Source organism: Aptenodytes forsteri, unplaced genomic scaffold (genome assembly GCF_000699145.1).
Source record: "Aptenodytes forsteri isolate BGI_AS27 unplaced genomic scaffold, ASM69914v1 Scaffold114, whole genome shotgun sequence".
Classification (NCBI taxonomy): Eukaryota; Metazoa; Chordata; class Aves; order Sphenisciformes; family Spheniscidae; genus Aptenodytes; species Aptenodytes forsteri.
In genome coordinates, this window is record NW_008795364.1 from 2,627,120 (window position 1) to 2,644,867 (window position 17,748).

Below are 17,748 nucleotides of genomic sequence, written 5' to 3' on the forward strand. Positions count from 1 at the left end.
AACCTAGGTGAAATTTGGTTATCTATTTTATTTTAAAAGAAAAACATCTGGTTGCTAGAAGTATTATACACATTCATATATGTGACCTGCTGCGATACATAGCTGCGTTTAATGCAAATGCATTTCATACTAAAGCTGGGGCATACTCCAAGGCAAACCAGCACATTTACTAGCTTCCTTAAAGGCAGTTCTGCCTGCAATTAAAACTTTCTCAGACTGCTAGTTACACATCCTGAAGTAAGTAGAAGTTCTTTCCATATGCAAAAGTATTCAGCTCATGAAAAAGGTTCGGCTGAGCTCAGCTTCACAAATGCCACTTGTTCTGCAGCTGAATACCCAGCAAGTCCTTGTTTACGAGTTTACACTGGACCAGATCTGATACAGTTTGCAGCAATGGAGTAATGAGTGACTCCACATTCACCACCTAGGTATAAAATAACTACTTCTGAAGTATTTATATGTAAGGGTAGGATAGCCAGTTTCTTAATAATTAGTCTCTTTTCAGACTTCGGGAAGTGTTGGAGCAGGGAGGTTTAGGCTGAAGTTAATGTAATGTAAATGTGAATTCATGTTCTGGTGTGATGAAATGAAATGACTTTATCTCCAAGTCCAGCAAAGGATTTGGTAGATTTGATACTCCATTTTCTTCATCAACTCTACACCCATGTCACTTCACTGACTTTAGCAGAGTTAAGTTTTATATACAGCAGTTTGCAGGAAGAGTCAGGCCAAAATAGGAACGTAAGAATGAGAGGGCCCCATGTTCTTTCTTTTTCTATTGTCAGAGGCATCAGCTCATAAAATCATTTTTAAAAGATGATCATTAATCTCAAAAGCAGGTTTTTTTGTGCATGCTGTGCCTACTGAAAGACTTGATTGCAAAATTAGCAGTTGGCTTAGTTGGGTACCAGCTTTCTCTTGATGGCCAGATATGCCTATGCACATTCTTTCTTTTTTCTGCCAATGTTGTTCTTTATCTGAAAAATCTCGTCTTCCCCACTGAAATAGATTTTACACCCTAAGCAGAGATATCACACTTCCCCCTGCCTTTGTTTTGTTAAAGTCACTTCTGGTAAGAATTATCAGAATAGCAAGACTAATAGAAACAAGAAGATATGCATTCTTCTGATCACCCACATCGCCCTCTTCTGTACCTCTGCCTTTTTGAATGGATCTTTCTCATAAAAAGATTACTTAAATGTTATGCTGCATTTCAGATGAGATCCACCAGTAACTTTGTTGCTTCTGCCAGCAATCTCTCTCCTTACATACCCTAAGGTACCACTTGCTTTGTTTCTGTTAGAAGTATGTCATATTGGCACGTCAACAGCGTGCTGTAGTTCAAGATACTAGGTGTTGCGCACGTATTTTACTCCTCTACTATTTCCAACTGATGAGCTCCTAACCCATGTCAGAGGTTTCTGTCAAATGTCATTGTGGCCATGCTATTCTCAGCATCATTCTTTTCTGATATTATACATATGTTCCTCTGTATCGACAGTGCTTCTGAACTGGCAGGAAATACTGAATTTTCCACTGAAAGGCATACGTGAAAGTAATTATGCTAACCTAAAAATTGGGAGGCTTAGAGGAGACATGTGGTCTGCGTTTTTTTCTTTCAATCCGTTGTGGTACCAGTTCACAGAAACAGTTTTGTTTGTTAGGTTTTTTTTCCTTTGTTTACTTTGCAGGGAGAACCGTAAAAATGGAGATTTTTAGGAGGAATGCAGTTACATATACATCTGCTGATCTCTTCCTTGGCTGGGAGGAAACGATGGCACTATTCTAAAATACTTTCTAAAGTAGTAGGCGGTAACTGCCACTCGATCATTACAAGTGTCATGTCTGAACATGAGGAAATGTTCAGTCAGTCAATGCATGAGAGTTTTTTCTGTTGATTTCACTAGAGCCAAGACTTCACCTAAGTGTTTTGGAAGGAAATAAAGAGAGCTAGGTGTCCAACACTGCTCACTTTCCTTGAAAACTAAGTCCTACATTAAAAAAAAAAACAAACTAGGATATATAAAAATGTGTTGTTACAGATTCTGTAGTGTTCTATACAAGGCGTCAGTATATAATTCCATTATTAGAGCTGCTACACTGCACTAACAGATAGACAGAAACTTACAGGGATCACTATAGAAATGGTGACGCTAATAGGAGTTAATCATGTTGAGATCAGTTAATTTTTAAAGCCTAGGTGTGAAGACCTGTGGTACCTAAAGGAACTGTATCAGAAGCCTCGCCTTTCTTCCTTTCTTTCTCAGATGACACTGAGACATGAGGATGGAGACGAGAGTGCTGACCCCCCTCCCAGTGGGCGCAAGGACCGGAGAAGGGCCAGTCTTGGTGCTAGTGAGCGGAGGGGGTTAGAGCGCCGACGGAGCCGCAGGCACTCGGTACAGAACGTCAAAAGCACTTTATCAGCCCCTGCGAGTCCATGCGGTCAGCCGAACCCTAGCTTCATGCTAGGCCACGGACAGCACGTTGAAGATCTCAGTGAGAGGTAAGTGCATGAGCTGGGGAATACTCCTTTCTTTTCCCCTATTATTTTCCGTTATGTTCATTGCACTTTATTAATCTGCCAGGCTTTTGTTTTCTTTTTTCCCTCTTTCCATTGAATTAAAAAAGAAAAACAAAGCATATTTAAAGTTAAAACAAAAAAAAACAACAACAAAAAAAACGGATTTGTAGGTGACTTGATTTATCTACATAGATAAGTTCTTTGGCACCATCTACACTAAGTAAATGGACCCAAAGCACATGAGGTAGATCATTTGATATGGGAACTAACCAAGGTTAATCTCATCCATTGACAGATTTTATATTCAATATAGCAACATATAGAAGATGAATTAAAAAAAAACAAAGCATATTTAAAGTTAAAACAAAAAAAAACAACAACAAAAAAACGGATTTGTAGGTGACTTGATTTATCTACATAGATAAGTTCTTTGGCACCATCTACACTAAGTAAATGGACCCAAAGCACATGAGGTAGATCATTTGATATGGGAACTAACCAAGGTTAATCTCATCCATTGACAGATTTTATATTCAATATAGCAACATATAGAAGATTGTAACAAGGGCATAGTCACATTAATGCAGTCTTATTTGTCCTGTGTAAGTTACAGTTCATTCTTTTTCCCCCCCCCCTTTGCAATCAGCATTCCAGCATAAATATTTTCCTTTGAGGCTACACTGTAGTAGCGAATGTATCTAATGTTTTATAATTAGTGAAAGAAAGACAGTAACGACTAGTTGAGCAGCAGTCTGTAACACTGGAGTCAGTCAAAGCTAGTGTCATTGCCAGTCCCATAACGGTTGGCTTGGGCTGTGCATGCTTAGGAAAAAAGGGCGCTGCAGATCCTCAGCATGTCTGACTACCTCACAAGAGGGCTGGAATTAATTTTGCCTAAGTCAGATGTCTGATCAGCTTGCCTTCCTTTGATGTCAGTGGAGTGCAGCAAGCACTGCTAGGCCTTCAGTTATCTAATGTATTCTACATGCCTGAAATTTCAACCAAGATGAATCATGCTCCGAAACTGGCTTTTTCTCTCTGTTGACCATAAAGGGAATCTGGCTGACTAGCTCAGGTGAAGATACATGCGCTGCAGATAGCTAAAGCTGGACACATCTGTCATCCCATGGCTCAAGGTGCAATTTGCAAAACGGAAGCATGCTCCACGAAGAGCGTATCTTGTGTTGGTTATAACGTTTGGGAAGTTCTTTGGGGGTTTCCGTTGGTTAGCACTGGATGTGAACTTAGAGGCTTAAAATCCTGCATTACATGTAAAGCAGCCCTTCTTGCAAAGCAAGCTGAGTTGACTAAAGCTTAATGGCTTCAGGCAATATGAAAATAGAAGACTCCAGATAATACAAACAGTAGTTGCGTGTTGTATACCACATAATGGCCTTTTTTTTTTTTTCCTTTTTTCTCCTTGCGTTTCACAACACATTCATGCTTGTTTCCCATCACCTTCTATTGGCTGGGCCTTTAGTGAGCTGGAGGCTGAGAGCCCTGTGGTCTTGCAGGCTGAGGACAAGGATGGCAGTGCATTTGAGGCTGAGTTTAAAGCGTCTTCAGTGTGAGTACAGCTGGGGGCTTCAGCCGCTCTGCATGGAAAGCCTCGTGCATGATCTTGGGCCCTGCTTCATGACTTACCAATGTGATTAAGAATCTGTACCCGTGGATGTGCAGCAGATACCATTGATTTGTTAAACTGATTAATTTGGATTAGAAATAAGGGGATGCTTCAACTCTACGAAAATTGTTAATTCTCTTACTGTAGTTAAACAAATAAAAGTCATGCAGGATAACAACTGCTACCAATACGTTTTCTCGCTATTAATGTTTGCTTACTAGCTTTATTTTGCAGTCTTCCGTAGTTCCTAATGAATTTGTGTTTGAGCTGATTTTTGGTATCGGGGCATCAGAAACATGGCAGATTAGTTTCATGAGTTCTCTGAAATATTTTTTTCACCAACATAGCATGATTTCAATAATTATCTTCGTGTTCTGAAAAAAATCATCCAGTTCTGCTCTGCATCCTCCTTGAAGCTGACATAATTTAAAGCATAATTTAAGTTTAAATCCAAGAAAGAAATCTTCATTTAAGCAGTCAAATTTAATTTCATGTTGCAGTTGTCCTGGGAACCTTCTCTAGGAATATAATTCTCTTCAACTCCATTTGGAATTTCTAACTTGCTCACCTGCCTCTCTAAGGAAAGAGGCATTCAGTTATGAATTTATGCAACACTGATCTTCACTTCATGTATTAGTTAAATAAAAATCCGTTTTTCTCCCCCCATTCTCCAGCCCTCTTAGCAGGTAAAGACAGGGAGTATTACTGGTGGCTAGCAAATCAGGTTTTTTCCCATTGGATATTACAGACCATGGAATATGTTTCAGTATCCGAAGACGCAAGTTCTATGCCCAGTGAAATTTTCAAAGTTGCCATAACAAGAAGCTAGTCAACCGTTGGCTCTTCAATAAATCCTGCTGGGTTTCTGGTGAACAACCGTTTCAGAAAAGCTGATTCTGTTCTTCACATTTTTAGTCTCATCATCTACCCAAATCTGTAGTTGTGGTAGGAAGAAGAAAACCAGCCTTCCTGCTTTATCATATCCCAGTAAGTCTCTCAGCTTTCAGTGAAACAGTCCAGATGAATACAACAGTATCTCTACACCTGATAGCTAAACTGGGACAAAAAAATAAAGTAAATGCTTCATGGCTTCTATTCATTAACTTTTAAACAGAAAAATAGTGAAGTTGAATGACTGGTACAAAGTTTTTACATATTTATAAAGTTTGAATTAACCTCAAGTGGAAAGAGGTTTTTCTCTCTGCATTATTCCTACTGGAATCAAGTTTTCAAATTTGAGCACGTGGTCTCTGATGCAACATATTTACTGGTTTAAAGGATTTTAATAGAGCATCATAAGTTCAGGCCTTGCTGCAATTTGTAATGAAATTTTAAAATCATATGTTAAAATATGATGCGGGCATCACCTGTTTTTATCAAAAGAAATGCTTGTTGTGTCCCTTCTGCTTCCATCATTAATGTTGCAGAGAGGAATCTGTACAAATGGATAAAAATTACTTATTACCTCTCTAAATGGAAACTAACTTTTGTTCATCCAGGAAAGACCTGTCTTCTGCTAATGACCTTCTTTTGGTTCATAATCCTAGTCCCTCTTGAGGGAGGAAAAAAGTTTGCAATAAGTTTTTGCAGTGCTGTATTTTCTGAAAAATAGTCTGCAAAATGGGTTTCAGTCTCTTTATTCCTTCACTACATTTTCTTTACCAATAGGAGACATGTAACAATATTAATGATGATCTTATTGTGTTGCTCCTGCTGGTATCTCAACTTTGTGTGTGGTTGCAGATGTCCATGTCTAGTTTTACAGTGGATTAGCACCATCAAGTTCAGTGGAATTGCTTCTGACGGACATGATTAAAGATTAAAGTCACACTCTTACACTGTACTAAATTTTGTTTTGGGCAATATTCTTGGTTATTTTTGGACTTCACTACCAAAATCAGTAGAAGGTTCAAGTTCTTCCTCAGCATTCTCCTTCCCACAGTGTTCATGTTTCTTTTCTTTCTAACTCCGTCAGCTGCTCTGGCAGTTACTTTGCTTTTGTTTACCACATCAAACAGGTTGTCCACAGTCATCTGCTTTGTGTCAACCGATAAGTCTTCCAAAAAGAGAAAAATCCATGGTGCCGGTAAAAGAAAAAAAAAGACAATATTGGCCAAATTCTGTTCTGTCTCACAATGCTCTATATCCAGAAAAGCTGTCTGAAGTCAATGGAGTTGCTCTGATTTACGCCAGGCTAATTGAGAGCAGACTTTGGGTTTTGAGTTGGGAAAAGTTGACCGTAAATGCTAAGGGCAACCAAAAGGAAAACTTGCAGGCCTTTTTCATCCATTTGGCAACCTTCTTCCAAACTAAATGTATTGCTTTTTTACTTGTGGTTCAAAACAAATAAAGACACAAATCTGCTTTGTGTTAAAATAGTTTTCATGGAGAGTGAAACCCAGGCTAATGTGCCTGTTACTAAATAAATAAAGAAAGAAGTTGATAACAACTGCTAACTAAGAAAGGCTGAAAGTTGGTTTAAAGATATGTAGCTGCTGCAGTGTACTTTAAAATGCCGGTCCTGACCACCAGCAGGTTTGCTTTGCTCAAAACTTCTTTCTTTTACCATGATGGCATAGAGCACCAAAAAGCCTGGGGGGAACTTCAGTCCTGTTAACATGACGTTTTAAATGCTTCGCTGAGGGCACCTCTTAAGGTTTTCTGCCCTGGTCCAAATTGAGTGCTCTCAATCTGTGGTCTAGCATGCTGTTTCTTAAGCGGTAGACATTTAAACAAATTCTTCCATGGGTTGTTTTTTTTTTCTTTTTAAAGTAAAGCTAACTTTTTCCAACCACACAATGGATAGAGTCGGGGAAAAATATAAAGAGTGGCATGGAACTTGCATATCCCCATCTCTCTCCCTGGGTGTCCCATCAGAGCTGTGTCAGCCGGACTTAGCAAACATACTCAAGGAAGCTTCTATGAGATTTACATCGGCACCTCTTACCAGCATTTGAGTGAATGGCTCCGTCAAGGTTTTGTGGAATTAGTTCCAATCAAAGACTGAGGTTTATAAAGTTGTGACTAGCTAGGATTAGGTATTTACCTCACTTTACTAGACTCTTTGCTTTCTTCTTCTTTTTCATAGCTTTGCTTTGTTTTATATCATTGAAAATTGTGAAAGAATTACTAGGATTGGTCATAAAACACTGTGTTCATCTGGAGATAACCAGGCCTTGGTTAGGACTTTCTTGTCAGTATTCCCGTGTTTGAAACCTAGCAAGCAGAAGAGCTGACAGCCACCTTAAGAACCCATCAGAGCAGAGCCTGCAACCTGAATCAGTGACCGAAGCTGGATTTAACAAGCTATCTTTTCTAGACCGTGGGGCTAAAAAGGCACAAGGAAGACCAACTGTTCAGGTTCACCTGAGGCTTCCAGATTTTTCGATCTGAAGAACCTTGGCCTTCGGGAGAACTGTATTGAGAAGGGGAAAACAGCAGAAGACCAAAGAATTATGTGCTTATGAGCTGTGCTTTTCTTAGGGTCCTGCCTGGAAGGCTGTTAGGACACTTCCTCTGGGCAAGGAGTAGCACAGGGAATTCCAAAGTTCCCTGCAAATTTCCGGGCTAGCTGAACAAAGTGCCATTGCATGGTGCAAACTGGGCTCAAGGGCTTTCACAGCCTTCACAGTCCCAGGAAAAATTGGAAAATTGTTGTCTAAATAAAGGAAAGCTGTGCTGAGAAGTCATAAGGATCTGTTTGTTAGAAAATGCGTGTTTCTGATGCTTGAGGATTGCTGAGATGCAGGAAGAGATCATGACACTATTTTGGTTTTACCAGAAAACAATGAACACAGCTGAGCCTCTGATGCTAAGCATTTTTTCTGCTTAACTTCAGATTCCTGTCGAGTTTCTAACCAACGGCACAGACCGTAGTTTGGCTATTATGCCCCATTAACTGATTATTCAAATTGCTTCATGTAGAGCCAGGCCTGCAGGGGTGGTTTGTCCAAAATACAGCTGAGACGACTTTTTTTTTTTATTATGATTTTCCATGTTTTCAGACATCCTAAACCATAACTAATCTTTGATTTTTCTCTAGCATTTACTATGGCAAAATTCTAGGTTTTGTCATGATGTTTCAAGTTCTGGTGACTTTCCACTAGACTACATGAAATGTTTTGATTATGTAAATAGTTATGGCTATAAATCAAAGTGCTGGTTACAGTGGTGGGTGGGGTTTATTTTATTCTATTTAGGATGGGTACATTCCACATCTCTTAGAGTTGCTGTCTGTGACAAATGCGATGAGTGGTATGATAGGTATGAAACAGCAAAGTGGGGAGACTCGACATCAGCATTTAATGCAGGACTCAGGCTGTGATACAGATTATTAAAGGCCCAGAAGAGAAAAGAAATTAATTTATTTTTACTGCTGTAATAGAAGGAAACAAATATATTTTTTTCCTAGATGTTTATCTCTGGTTCATGGTTTTGGATATTTAAAACAACTGAGGCATGAATCTAGACAAAGAAAACATCTCCAGGATAAACACGCGGTCACAAATCTGTGGATATGCTAAGGATGCCTTTAATACATATACGTATGAGCTGAGCTACCTAGCATTTGGAGGGACTTTGAAATAGAATGGCATATGGTCAGTTATGGGGGAGATACTAACTTTTTTCACAATTTTGTTGGTATGGGAAAATGGAAAAGGGATGTAAAAGCAGTGGCTTTGGAAAGAAGATTTATCCATGAAATTAAAAGGCTTGGTGAGGTAGCATCTGTTCATAGCATCAGACCTTTATTAGTCTTTGACAACAATAACATACAAAATCTGATCTGCTATTTTAGGTTTGGGGCAGGGAGGACATGTTTATTTCTCTTATTTCTCTTGTGCAGGTAGAGTTATTTGAAGCATGAAGTCAAGAAGATTTGAAAGGAGAGAGAATAAAAATGTGAAATTTGTGATCTTATTCTTTGTAAGAATATCTTGGAAGCTCCTGTAAGGAAAGTAGTAGAGAAAGAGACACGAGATGGGTTAAGAAAAATTTTCTTTTTTCTTTCAAAGTCATACCATAAACAAAAGACTCCACTGATGTATAGATAGGGATTGACCCACTAATGCATGAGTAATAATAAAAAAAAAATATTTAAAAGTTACAGCTTGATGAATACCTCATGTACCGGTCCTATTACTGTCTCAGGTTGATACCAGCACTTTTTATCTGAATTAAAATACCTCTGTAGAAATGTCAGGTTTTGTAGTAGGGGTACTGTTTGCTGTTTGGGGGTCTTGCTGAAAGGAAATGTTTTATACTTGGTATACATGCAGAGTCCAGTTGACAACGCTGTACTTTGCTGTAAAGGCAATGGTAGATTTTTCCCTGTTTGAATTTCAAGAGGAATGAAGAAAGCACTGAAACTTAAATGAGGTTATAGCTGCATGGAAAATGAAAGCGCGGCGTGACTTAGCCTAATATTTTTTATTTTTTTTCCCACTGTGTATTTAGCTTTGGTGAACTACCTGAAGAAATGTAATGCCAAACCAGGATGTGAATACGTTTCTCTGGAGGTCAATGGTAGTGTCTCATGCACTGGACTATACATGCCTTAGAGAGTTCAACTCCACAGTGTGTTCCCAGTATTTGTAAATGTGATCCTCTGAGGCCAGGAAAGTTTTTTTACACATGTGATGCGATGGGAGGAAAAAAATACAGCAGTTTAGCAGGATGCCATTTCCAGATCCCTCCCTTTGAAGTAAGGGGCAGTAACAGTAACCTTCAAGTGTCAACCAATATGCAGTTCCAAGCTTTGAAAACACCGTTTCTTCTCTTTTTCTGTGTATGTTTCAGTATTTATTGCTCCTACATCATGATTCTGTTTCTTTACCTCTTCTGCTCATACAGATGTAAAAACAGCAGTGCTGTTCAGTGATCAGAGAGCTGGGACTCTTGAAGTCTTTGCACAGCCTTGCCAGTACCTTAAGCAAGACTCTGCTGTCTTGCTCTGCTTTGATGTGTCCAAATAAACCAACTGCATCAATTAAAAAAATGTGGAGGCATTACCTAGGTATTATTTAGGTGTGAAAAGTTGTTACTGATCATATTTTTGGGATAAGAAAATAACAGTAACCTAAAGAACAGCATATCATGAAGGCATAGAGAACACACCTACTTTACATTATTGTCATTTCCTCAACTTTTTTTCTGAACAGTTTTCTATATTTAGGGCAGAAATAGTAGGATAATTTTCCTTTTGACCTTTGTAATTATGCATCTTAATTTCCTTTCTGTGCAGAAGGCCAGATTTTGAGGCTTTGCAAGTAAGTTGTTATCCGTATCATTTCATGTATTTTCATCTTCACATAATTGCACCAACTGCAGTGGTCTATAACAGGTAGCAGTGGAATGGAAATGGGGGGAGCTTAGTAGGCGGTTTCTTTAGTTTTGTTTTTAATGGAGGAGGAAAGTATGTTGCCATATCTTTATATAGAGTAATAAATGATGAATTTAAGTTACTACCACTTTTGGCTTTCACGTAAAAGACTAGTTGAATCTGTTCTGGCAGCTAGGATAGAAGAAGAGAAGAAGAAGTGGTGTACCAAAGTATTTGTTTGTTTTACAAGGACTTAGGAATTTGGCTATGAATTGTGCTGTCTAACCTACGAAAGTGGAATTTCATAAATTGAGGACAATGGCAAGCGATTGCAAAAGTAAATAAAATTACATCCACTGTGACTTGTAAAGATCTCTCCTTGGTGGAACATTTTTCATTTTCTATTTGTTCACCTGTGAGGGTTTCAGAGAAGCAGCTTTCCAAGTGCTGTGCAAGAGGTAAAGCAGGTCAGAGGTTTGAAGCGGGGAGAGGAACAACCTTGAAAGAAAAATTTGTGAGATCAACTGTAGTATTTCATTTAGAATAATATTGTGGAATGGCTAATGGTGATCTTACTTTGCTGAATGTGGCCTGTAGTCCTAGTCAGGAGCTGCTCCTCTGAAAGGCACTGAAAGTTTAAATGAAAGTAATTTAAAGAAGCTAAACTGATAATAAGCACTCGATTGAATTACAAAGAGAAAGGGAGAGAGAAAATTCCTCATAAGTAATTAACGGCACATAGGGTGATTTTCAGAGAGTGTGGGAATAATGGCCGACAGCTTTACAATTCCCCAGTCCTTTCTTCTCTGGGTCGCTTCATAACTCCAAGACCCCTTTTTTCACTCAAGTCCAGTGTTCGCATTTCTTGGGAATTTCTATATAATTCCGTGGGTGGTCGCAAAAGGCTCAGAAGTACACTTAGGGCCTTGTCTAATAACATGGAAAATTAAGAAGGAAATATTTAGTAAGACTTTAGTAGAGGTTAAATGAGCCCTACATGAATGGGAATCATATACCAAAAGGGAGATATTTTAATGTGCTGTTATCTCATGAATTAACTTTTATGTGCACTCTATGTGCAGACCAAAACGTTGGTAGCCTAATTATGGCAAGACCATCCTTTTTCCTATTGTTCTATTGAAACATTAGTGGTCAAATTCTTCCTGAATTAAAATGATTTAAAGCGTATCTTACGCTTTAAAATTTTCCTTTGATACCAAACAGAGCAGAATGTGTTTCTGTGCTCATGCTTATTTTCTGGCTTTGGGTTTTGGTTTTTTTCCTTCAGCACAGCCTTTGATTTTTCTATTAGCTGTATCTTTGGGGTTTTTTTTGGAGGGGGGAGAGTGAGAAACTTGTGTTTCTGGGCTACAAGCTAGAACAAAGAAAGCCTGAGTTTCTTCAAGCTGCATTCACCAAAACTCTGTGAAGGGAAGAGTTAGGGGGGAGCCTGCAGAGGACATTGGCTAGATAACCTTGTACACATTGTTCAGCTCTAGGGACCAGTAAGGTGGAGAGCATTTTTTGGTGCTTTGAGTTCTTGTGGAGTGAGAGACAGTGTCTTCAGAATGGTGCCTTAATTTTAAAATCATCTAGCTGTGGCTAGGTTAGGTGTGTGTCAGGTATGATGCCTAGCATCTTACGGACTTTGCCCCTGCCTTCAGCTAAACTTGTAGATGAGTCCCTTGATTACCATTTCCTTTCATCAATCTGTGTTTGTTAGCCTTTGTGTCTCTGCAACTTAGAGTAGCTATTTAATATCATCAGGACAAGTTTGATTGGCACTCTCTTTATTTCTTTTTTTAAATTTATTTATTTAAGAAAGGAGAAAGGTTAATCCATGAGTTCTAAAGCCTTTGCCTAGATTCTGTTTTGATGCCCTAGTGGTTCTCTATCCATAAACTGCACTTTCATAGTCTTTTTAAACATGCACGTATTTTAAGGGGCTATAAATACTTTTATGTCAAACTTCAGTTGAAACAACTGAGCAAAAACCGTGCCCTTGTAGATGCATGTTAGTTGCCATGACTGATGATATACTTTATAAAGATTTGTGGGGTTTTGTTTGTTTGTTTGGTGGGGGTGTTAGCCTGTAGCAGTAATCCATTTTAAAGATGAAAATAAACACAGTGATTGTTTTGAAATTTGTTTTCACTGCTATAAAGCTTTTGTTTAGATACTTCTAATCTGGTACTGTTATCATGGAACTGAAGTGACCCAGCAATAGCCTTAAGGTTAGCTGAATATATCTGATCCTTCACCATTAGCTGAAACCGTTCCTCCCTGCCTCAGGATAAATATTTGCCTTTTGTTGAACAGGTTAGGTTCGTCTGCGCTACTGAAAAACATGCTGGCTTCTGCAACCTAGTTTAATTGAAAACCTCCCTATGAATCATTTTTCTTAATTTAATTCTACTGTTGCATTGACACCAAATTTGCATGTGTATGTGGGAGGGAAGGTGAGCTTTTCCACATCATCCCTTCTCCATTGCACACAAAAATGAACACGTAAGCCTGAAAGGTCCGGATGAATTCACAAATCTGCTGTTCCCTTTGAGCATCTGTCTGTCTGACATTCTTAGCTTTACAAGTATGTCATCTGTCTGTAGTTGGTATTTTCCTGTTTTAATAAATAATCAAGTGAAATTTTCCTTTTCTACCTCTTGGGAAAGATGTAGCTAGCAGATACTACCTGTTTTCATGGACAGAATATCTGTTCTCTAACAATACTGAGAAACAACTGCTGCTATTGCTTTGGTTGAAAGAAGAACATGCTTGATTCCTGCCTGTGAGCTTACCCCTCTCCTCTGATCTGAATCTGATCCAATTTCTGGGGATAGTCCAGGGGTCTGAAACTGTGAGTTTAGCTGCTGAAAGAGGACTTCCCAAGCGTTGAGCATCTCTCCTAGGCACGCGCTTATTTCCATTGTGAAATGGAAGTTTTCACTGAGTTTCCCTCAACCGAACTTGGCCTCCCGCAGGCTGGGGAGCGTGCCCACCTCCATGCACAGCACCGGTCATCTCTGCAGCCGACACACGCAGAGCCAGCTCCTTCCTCTGGCTTTTCCAGCCAATTGCCATGTACCTGCTCTCCTCCTAGACGTAATATTAGCAGAGGAAGAGAGCTTTTCAATCAAAGTTTCTTCTAAGCTTTTGATCTAGAAGTCAAGGAGATTTGAGAAAAGGGTCCTTGGCCTGACAGGAGAATCATCTAACTGGAATCTGTAAAATTAATCCACCAATTAAGGTATGACGATGGGCGCACAGCCCCATTTCACTGTTCCTAGACAGCTGGAGGGGAGGGAAAACATCAGTTAACTTCCAGCCTCTGTCATAAGACAAGCTGAGTCAGGTGATTATAGAGGTCCTTTTTCTGGGTCAGGAATAAACAAACTCATTTTCATGATATTGTCCATCTCAGATCTCAGCATCTGACTATTGCTGTCTGCTGTCAGCAGCCTTGGGAATGCCAGTCCACTAAGCCAGTCACTGTAAGAGGAGTTTAACGCCTGCTTGGTGTAATCCATGAGCTCCGAGCGGATGGGGTGTGTGTATCATTTGCATATGCTCACTTCTTAGACCCCACCCAGTTAATTCAATTTTCTTTTTTATTATCCACAGTTCAGATATATGTGCAATAATCAATAAGAGATTGAATTCCAGCAAAATATTCAGCTTGGAAACAGTACCCATCAGGGATGTGTTAATGTCTGATTATAAACTGTAAAAACCAGTGTGCCACACAGGGTTGCTGTACATGCATATTTCTTTTGAAATATGATATTCTCAAATAATATACAAATTAAGGGGCTGTTACTCTTGATCTACGCCTTTAGAGTACAGCAAGTCATAACATCTGAGAAGCGGGGTCTTGACTTTTTGCTTCCTAAGATGAACTTGCAGATAAACATCACAGCAGACAAAAGTATTTCCTTCATGTGACATTATTAATAGTTCGTGAAGGAGAACATCATGAAGGAGGATAGGGGCTAAACATTCCCTTCAGCTTCATGTAGGTCATATCACCTCCTGGTCTAAGTTCTGTTTCTCGTAGGCAGGAGTGTGTCTCTACCTATAGACTGAACCCAAAACCTTACAGATCCCAAACTGGTCTTTATGTGATAATGGTTTTCAGTCCAGTAACTGACTTAAAGATGAAATTAATTCCCTGTTTTATAACTTAGCCTTTAGTACATGGATGTATTGCACAGCTTACCTGAAAGAACCATGCACGTAAAAAGCTAAGGTCCTTTAAGCATAGCTATGTTATATGTATTCTGAGGAGCTATTTCTATTTTAATCATGTTTTTAAGTAAATGCTAGCGCTTATGGAAGATGTGTCATTGGTGGCTCTGGAAATTGAGATTCCATTTCCTGGTTTGTTTTTCAACTGTTAACCTGAGCTTATATGGACATTTCTGTTGTAATTCTAAAAGCTGTTTGGTTTTCAGGATTTTTTTGCAGACAACTAGTCCTTCCAGGGTAAGGTGCAGTAAATTTTTTGTGAGGGACTGGTCATATATCTTAATTTTATGAAGGCTATTATATATAGGCTTAATTTAGGATTTTTTAATATTTATAATTAAGCTAGTTGAATGGGAATCAGGTTTTCCCAATAATGGATTAGAATGATGCTTTGCAAAGCAGTAAGAAACCCAGGCAACTGAATTTTAATTGATTACTACTCACCTGTAGTATTTAATATATGGTTCACTTGACAGTTGTACACTTTCTACACAGAAGCTCAGCATTTTCAAAACCGGGTGCTTAAATTAGAATAGTAAGTGCTAGTTGAATGGGAATCAGGTTTTCCCAATAATGGATTAGAATGATGCTTTGCAAAGCAGTAAGAAACCCAGGCAACTGAATTTTAATTGATTACTACTCACCTGTAGTATTTAATATATGGTTCACTTGACAGTTGTACACTTTCTACACAGAAGCTCAGCATTTTCAAAACCGGGTGCTTAAATTAGAATAGTAAGTCCTTTTTTAGTTCCAAACTGTAGCTGGCTTTAGGGAAGTAGACTGTAGGGTAAAAGTAGTTTTGGTCCTCTAGCTATCAATTAAATATCCTGTTCTGATAAATACTGATTACAAAAATTCTGAACGGTGGGAAAGGGAACAGCTTTCACTTCTGGTAAATAAAAGACTTGGTATCAAGACTTCAAACAATAGGTTCAGTGTTACAAACACACAAGATGTAAAGGCAGAATAACGAGATCTCAAGGAAAATACCCAAGATGTGTCATTCACCTGGCAAATGTTAGTTCAGGGGCCTGATGATCCTGTGTTATGAAGTGATCCTTAATCATGAACTAACCCGCTTGGTTCTGGATGCTTTTTTCTTCTCACCTTCTCTTTCCATTCAGTGCAAATATAACTCTGGTGGTTCCCAGTTCAGTCCATATTGTATAAACTCCTGTCCTTACTACCATGCACTCATGTGAACAAATAAACTCTCAAAGAACCCTCTCAAATTTATGAGATCCACCATATCCAATGAGTATTTCAGTTACGATTTTGGGCATTTCGAGACAGTTGAGGAGAGCAAGGAATTTGACGTCATCAATCTGGAAACCTGGTGGGAGCTTAAAACATAGTAATAACGAGGGCGCTCTTGTTTGCATTAGCCATAGCCGTGCTATCAGCATTGTAGGATGCACTGTGCTCTTATCGGAGAACCGTGATCTCACAGAGCTTCATGAGTTATTTGCCAAATGTGATTGCTGTACAACTGGCAGATGCAGACATTTGCCCTTCACAGGAGATAATAGCAAAGCTAGTACTGAGCTGCTCGCTAGTAAGGCGAAGGGATGATACGAATGCTCCCTGGTCAACTCCTTTTTTTGGGTGATTTTTTTTTTAGTATACCAATGTATACTTGTGTGGAAGTCAAGAGGTGTCTCTATAGGGAAGATACATGTTTGTGGAGAAGACAAGAAGATGGAGAGATGACGACTGAGATGATTATGTCACTATGATACCTTAGGAATGGTTGAAAGTGTCTCCCTTATAGATGTTTGCCAGAGTATTGGAAAAGTTCCAGGTGCTGCCATTTGCCTGATTATTCTATAACTAACTCCATACAAACGCAAACAATTTTGGATTGACCCTTTGCATTGCACTCGATGAGTTCATGATCTCACATTGTAAATATTCATTATTCTTATGACATGGAAACTAATTCTAAATGGAAAAAAATGCACAGAGCATCCCTTCAGACTTAGAGAAAAGAAAACCAGCTTTCAGGAAAATGCAAGGAATATGAATGTCTTACAAACTTTATTACTGTTTGTATGTTTTACTTTTTGCATGGAACATAACCTAATGGTATTCGTCATTAAATCAAGTGGAGAACTGGATCAACTGCAAATGCAAAAGAAGTCCAAAGAGAGAATATTTTCTAAATCTTCCACAAGTCTGTTGGTTTGGGGAGGAAAGGCATAAATGGCAGGGAGAGGAGGCAGACAAAGTAGCCTTTTTTGTTTTGTTTAACATAGTTTTCTTTTTTACTTTTGTGGTTTGTAGGTTATGGAGGCTTTATGTGTGACTTAAAATGCTCCTCAGCCAGAATTACTGCTGAACCGAAGCCTTCTTTGACCATACTAATGACTCTTTACTGAAATAATTCATGTACTGGCATCCGATAACTTAAATATTGCTATTTGCAAATAGTCCTGAACTGATTTCATCTCTCTGTTATTTCTAACTTAATGGTTCACCCTGTTCTGTTTTCCAGTTGAGCTATCAGCTGCTTAACAGGAATGTTTTACTTGTGTTAATTTAGAAAGTGTGATGTCCAGTGCCAGCTGTCCCATGCCAGCACAGCGTGTACTGTCCTTTAAGCCAAACAGACACAGCTTAATGGCTGACGAGTTGAACATTGGTATTGTCGTGAATGTTTTCCATTAACGCCTCTGCAGGTAGGGCAGCGGCGTTATGGAAAGCCACGCTTGAGAAAAAACAATGGCATCTTTGGGGTCTTAAAAATTAATAGTAAAAAATGTAAATAGGGGAGAGGATAAAATTTTTGTATTGGGAGCCACCCTTGCACCAACACATGCTTAGCGGGAAGTTTTAGGTGGCTGTTTGTCTAACATAGGGGGGCCATAACTCCCCCCCGCCCAGTGTTTTCCTTCCATTTCTAACTTCATTGAATTTCTTTTTCTGGGGACTCATGTCGTTTTCTCTTCCACCTTCTCTCTTTCCACCCTACTGCATGCCTCTTTCCTTGGTCTGACCTCAGAGAGGAGGAAGAGGAGGAAGAGGAGGAAG

At 39.0% G+C, this 17,748-nt stretch overlaps 1 protein-coding gene across 1 annotated transcript in view; it reads left to right on the plus strand.

Annotated features, from left to right (window-relative positions):
* The window catches only part of FHOD3 (formin homology 2 domain containing 3), a 467,442-nt gene that overhangs the window by 347,006 nt on the left and 102,688 nt on the right, over positions 1-17,748 (plus strand). Inside the window, exons 11-13 of the mRNA XM_019472318.1 lie at positions 2,268-2,506; positions 4,005-4,091; positions 5,338-5,339. Coding sequence (XP_019327863.1) covers positions 2,268-2,506; positions 4,005-4,091; positions 5,338-5,339 — 328 coding nt within the window. The remainder of the gene's footprint in view (positions 1-2,267; positions 2,507-4,004; positions 4,092-5,337; positions 5,340-17,748) is intronic.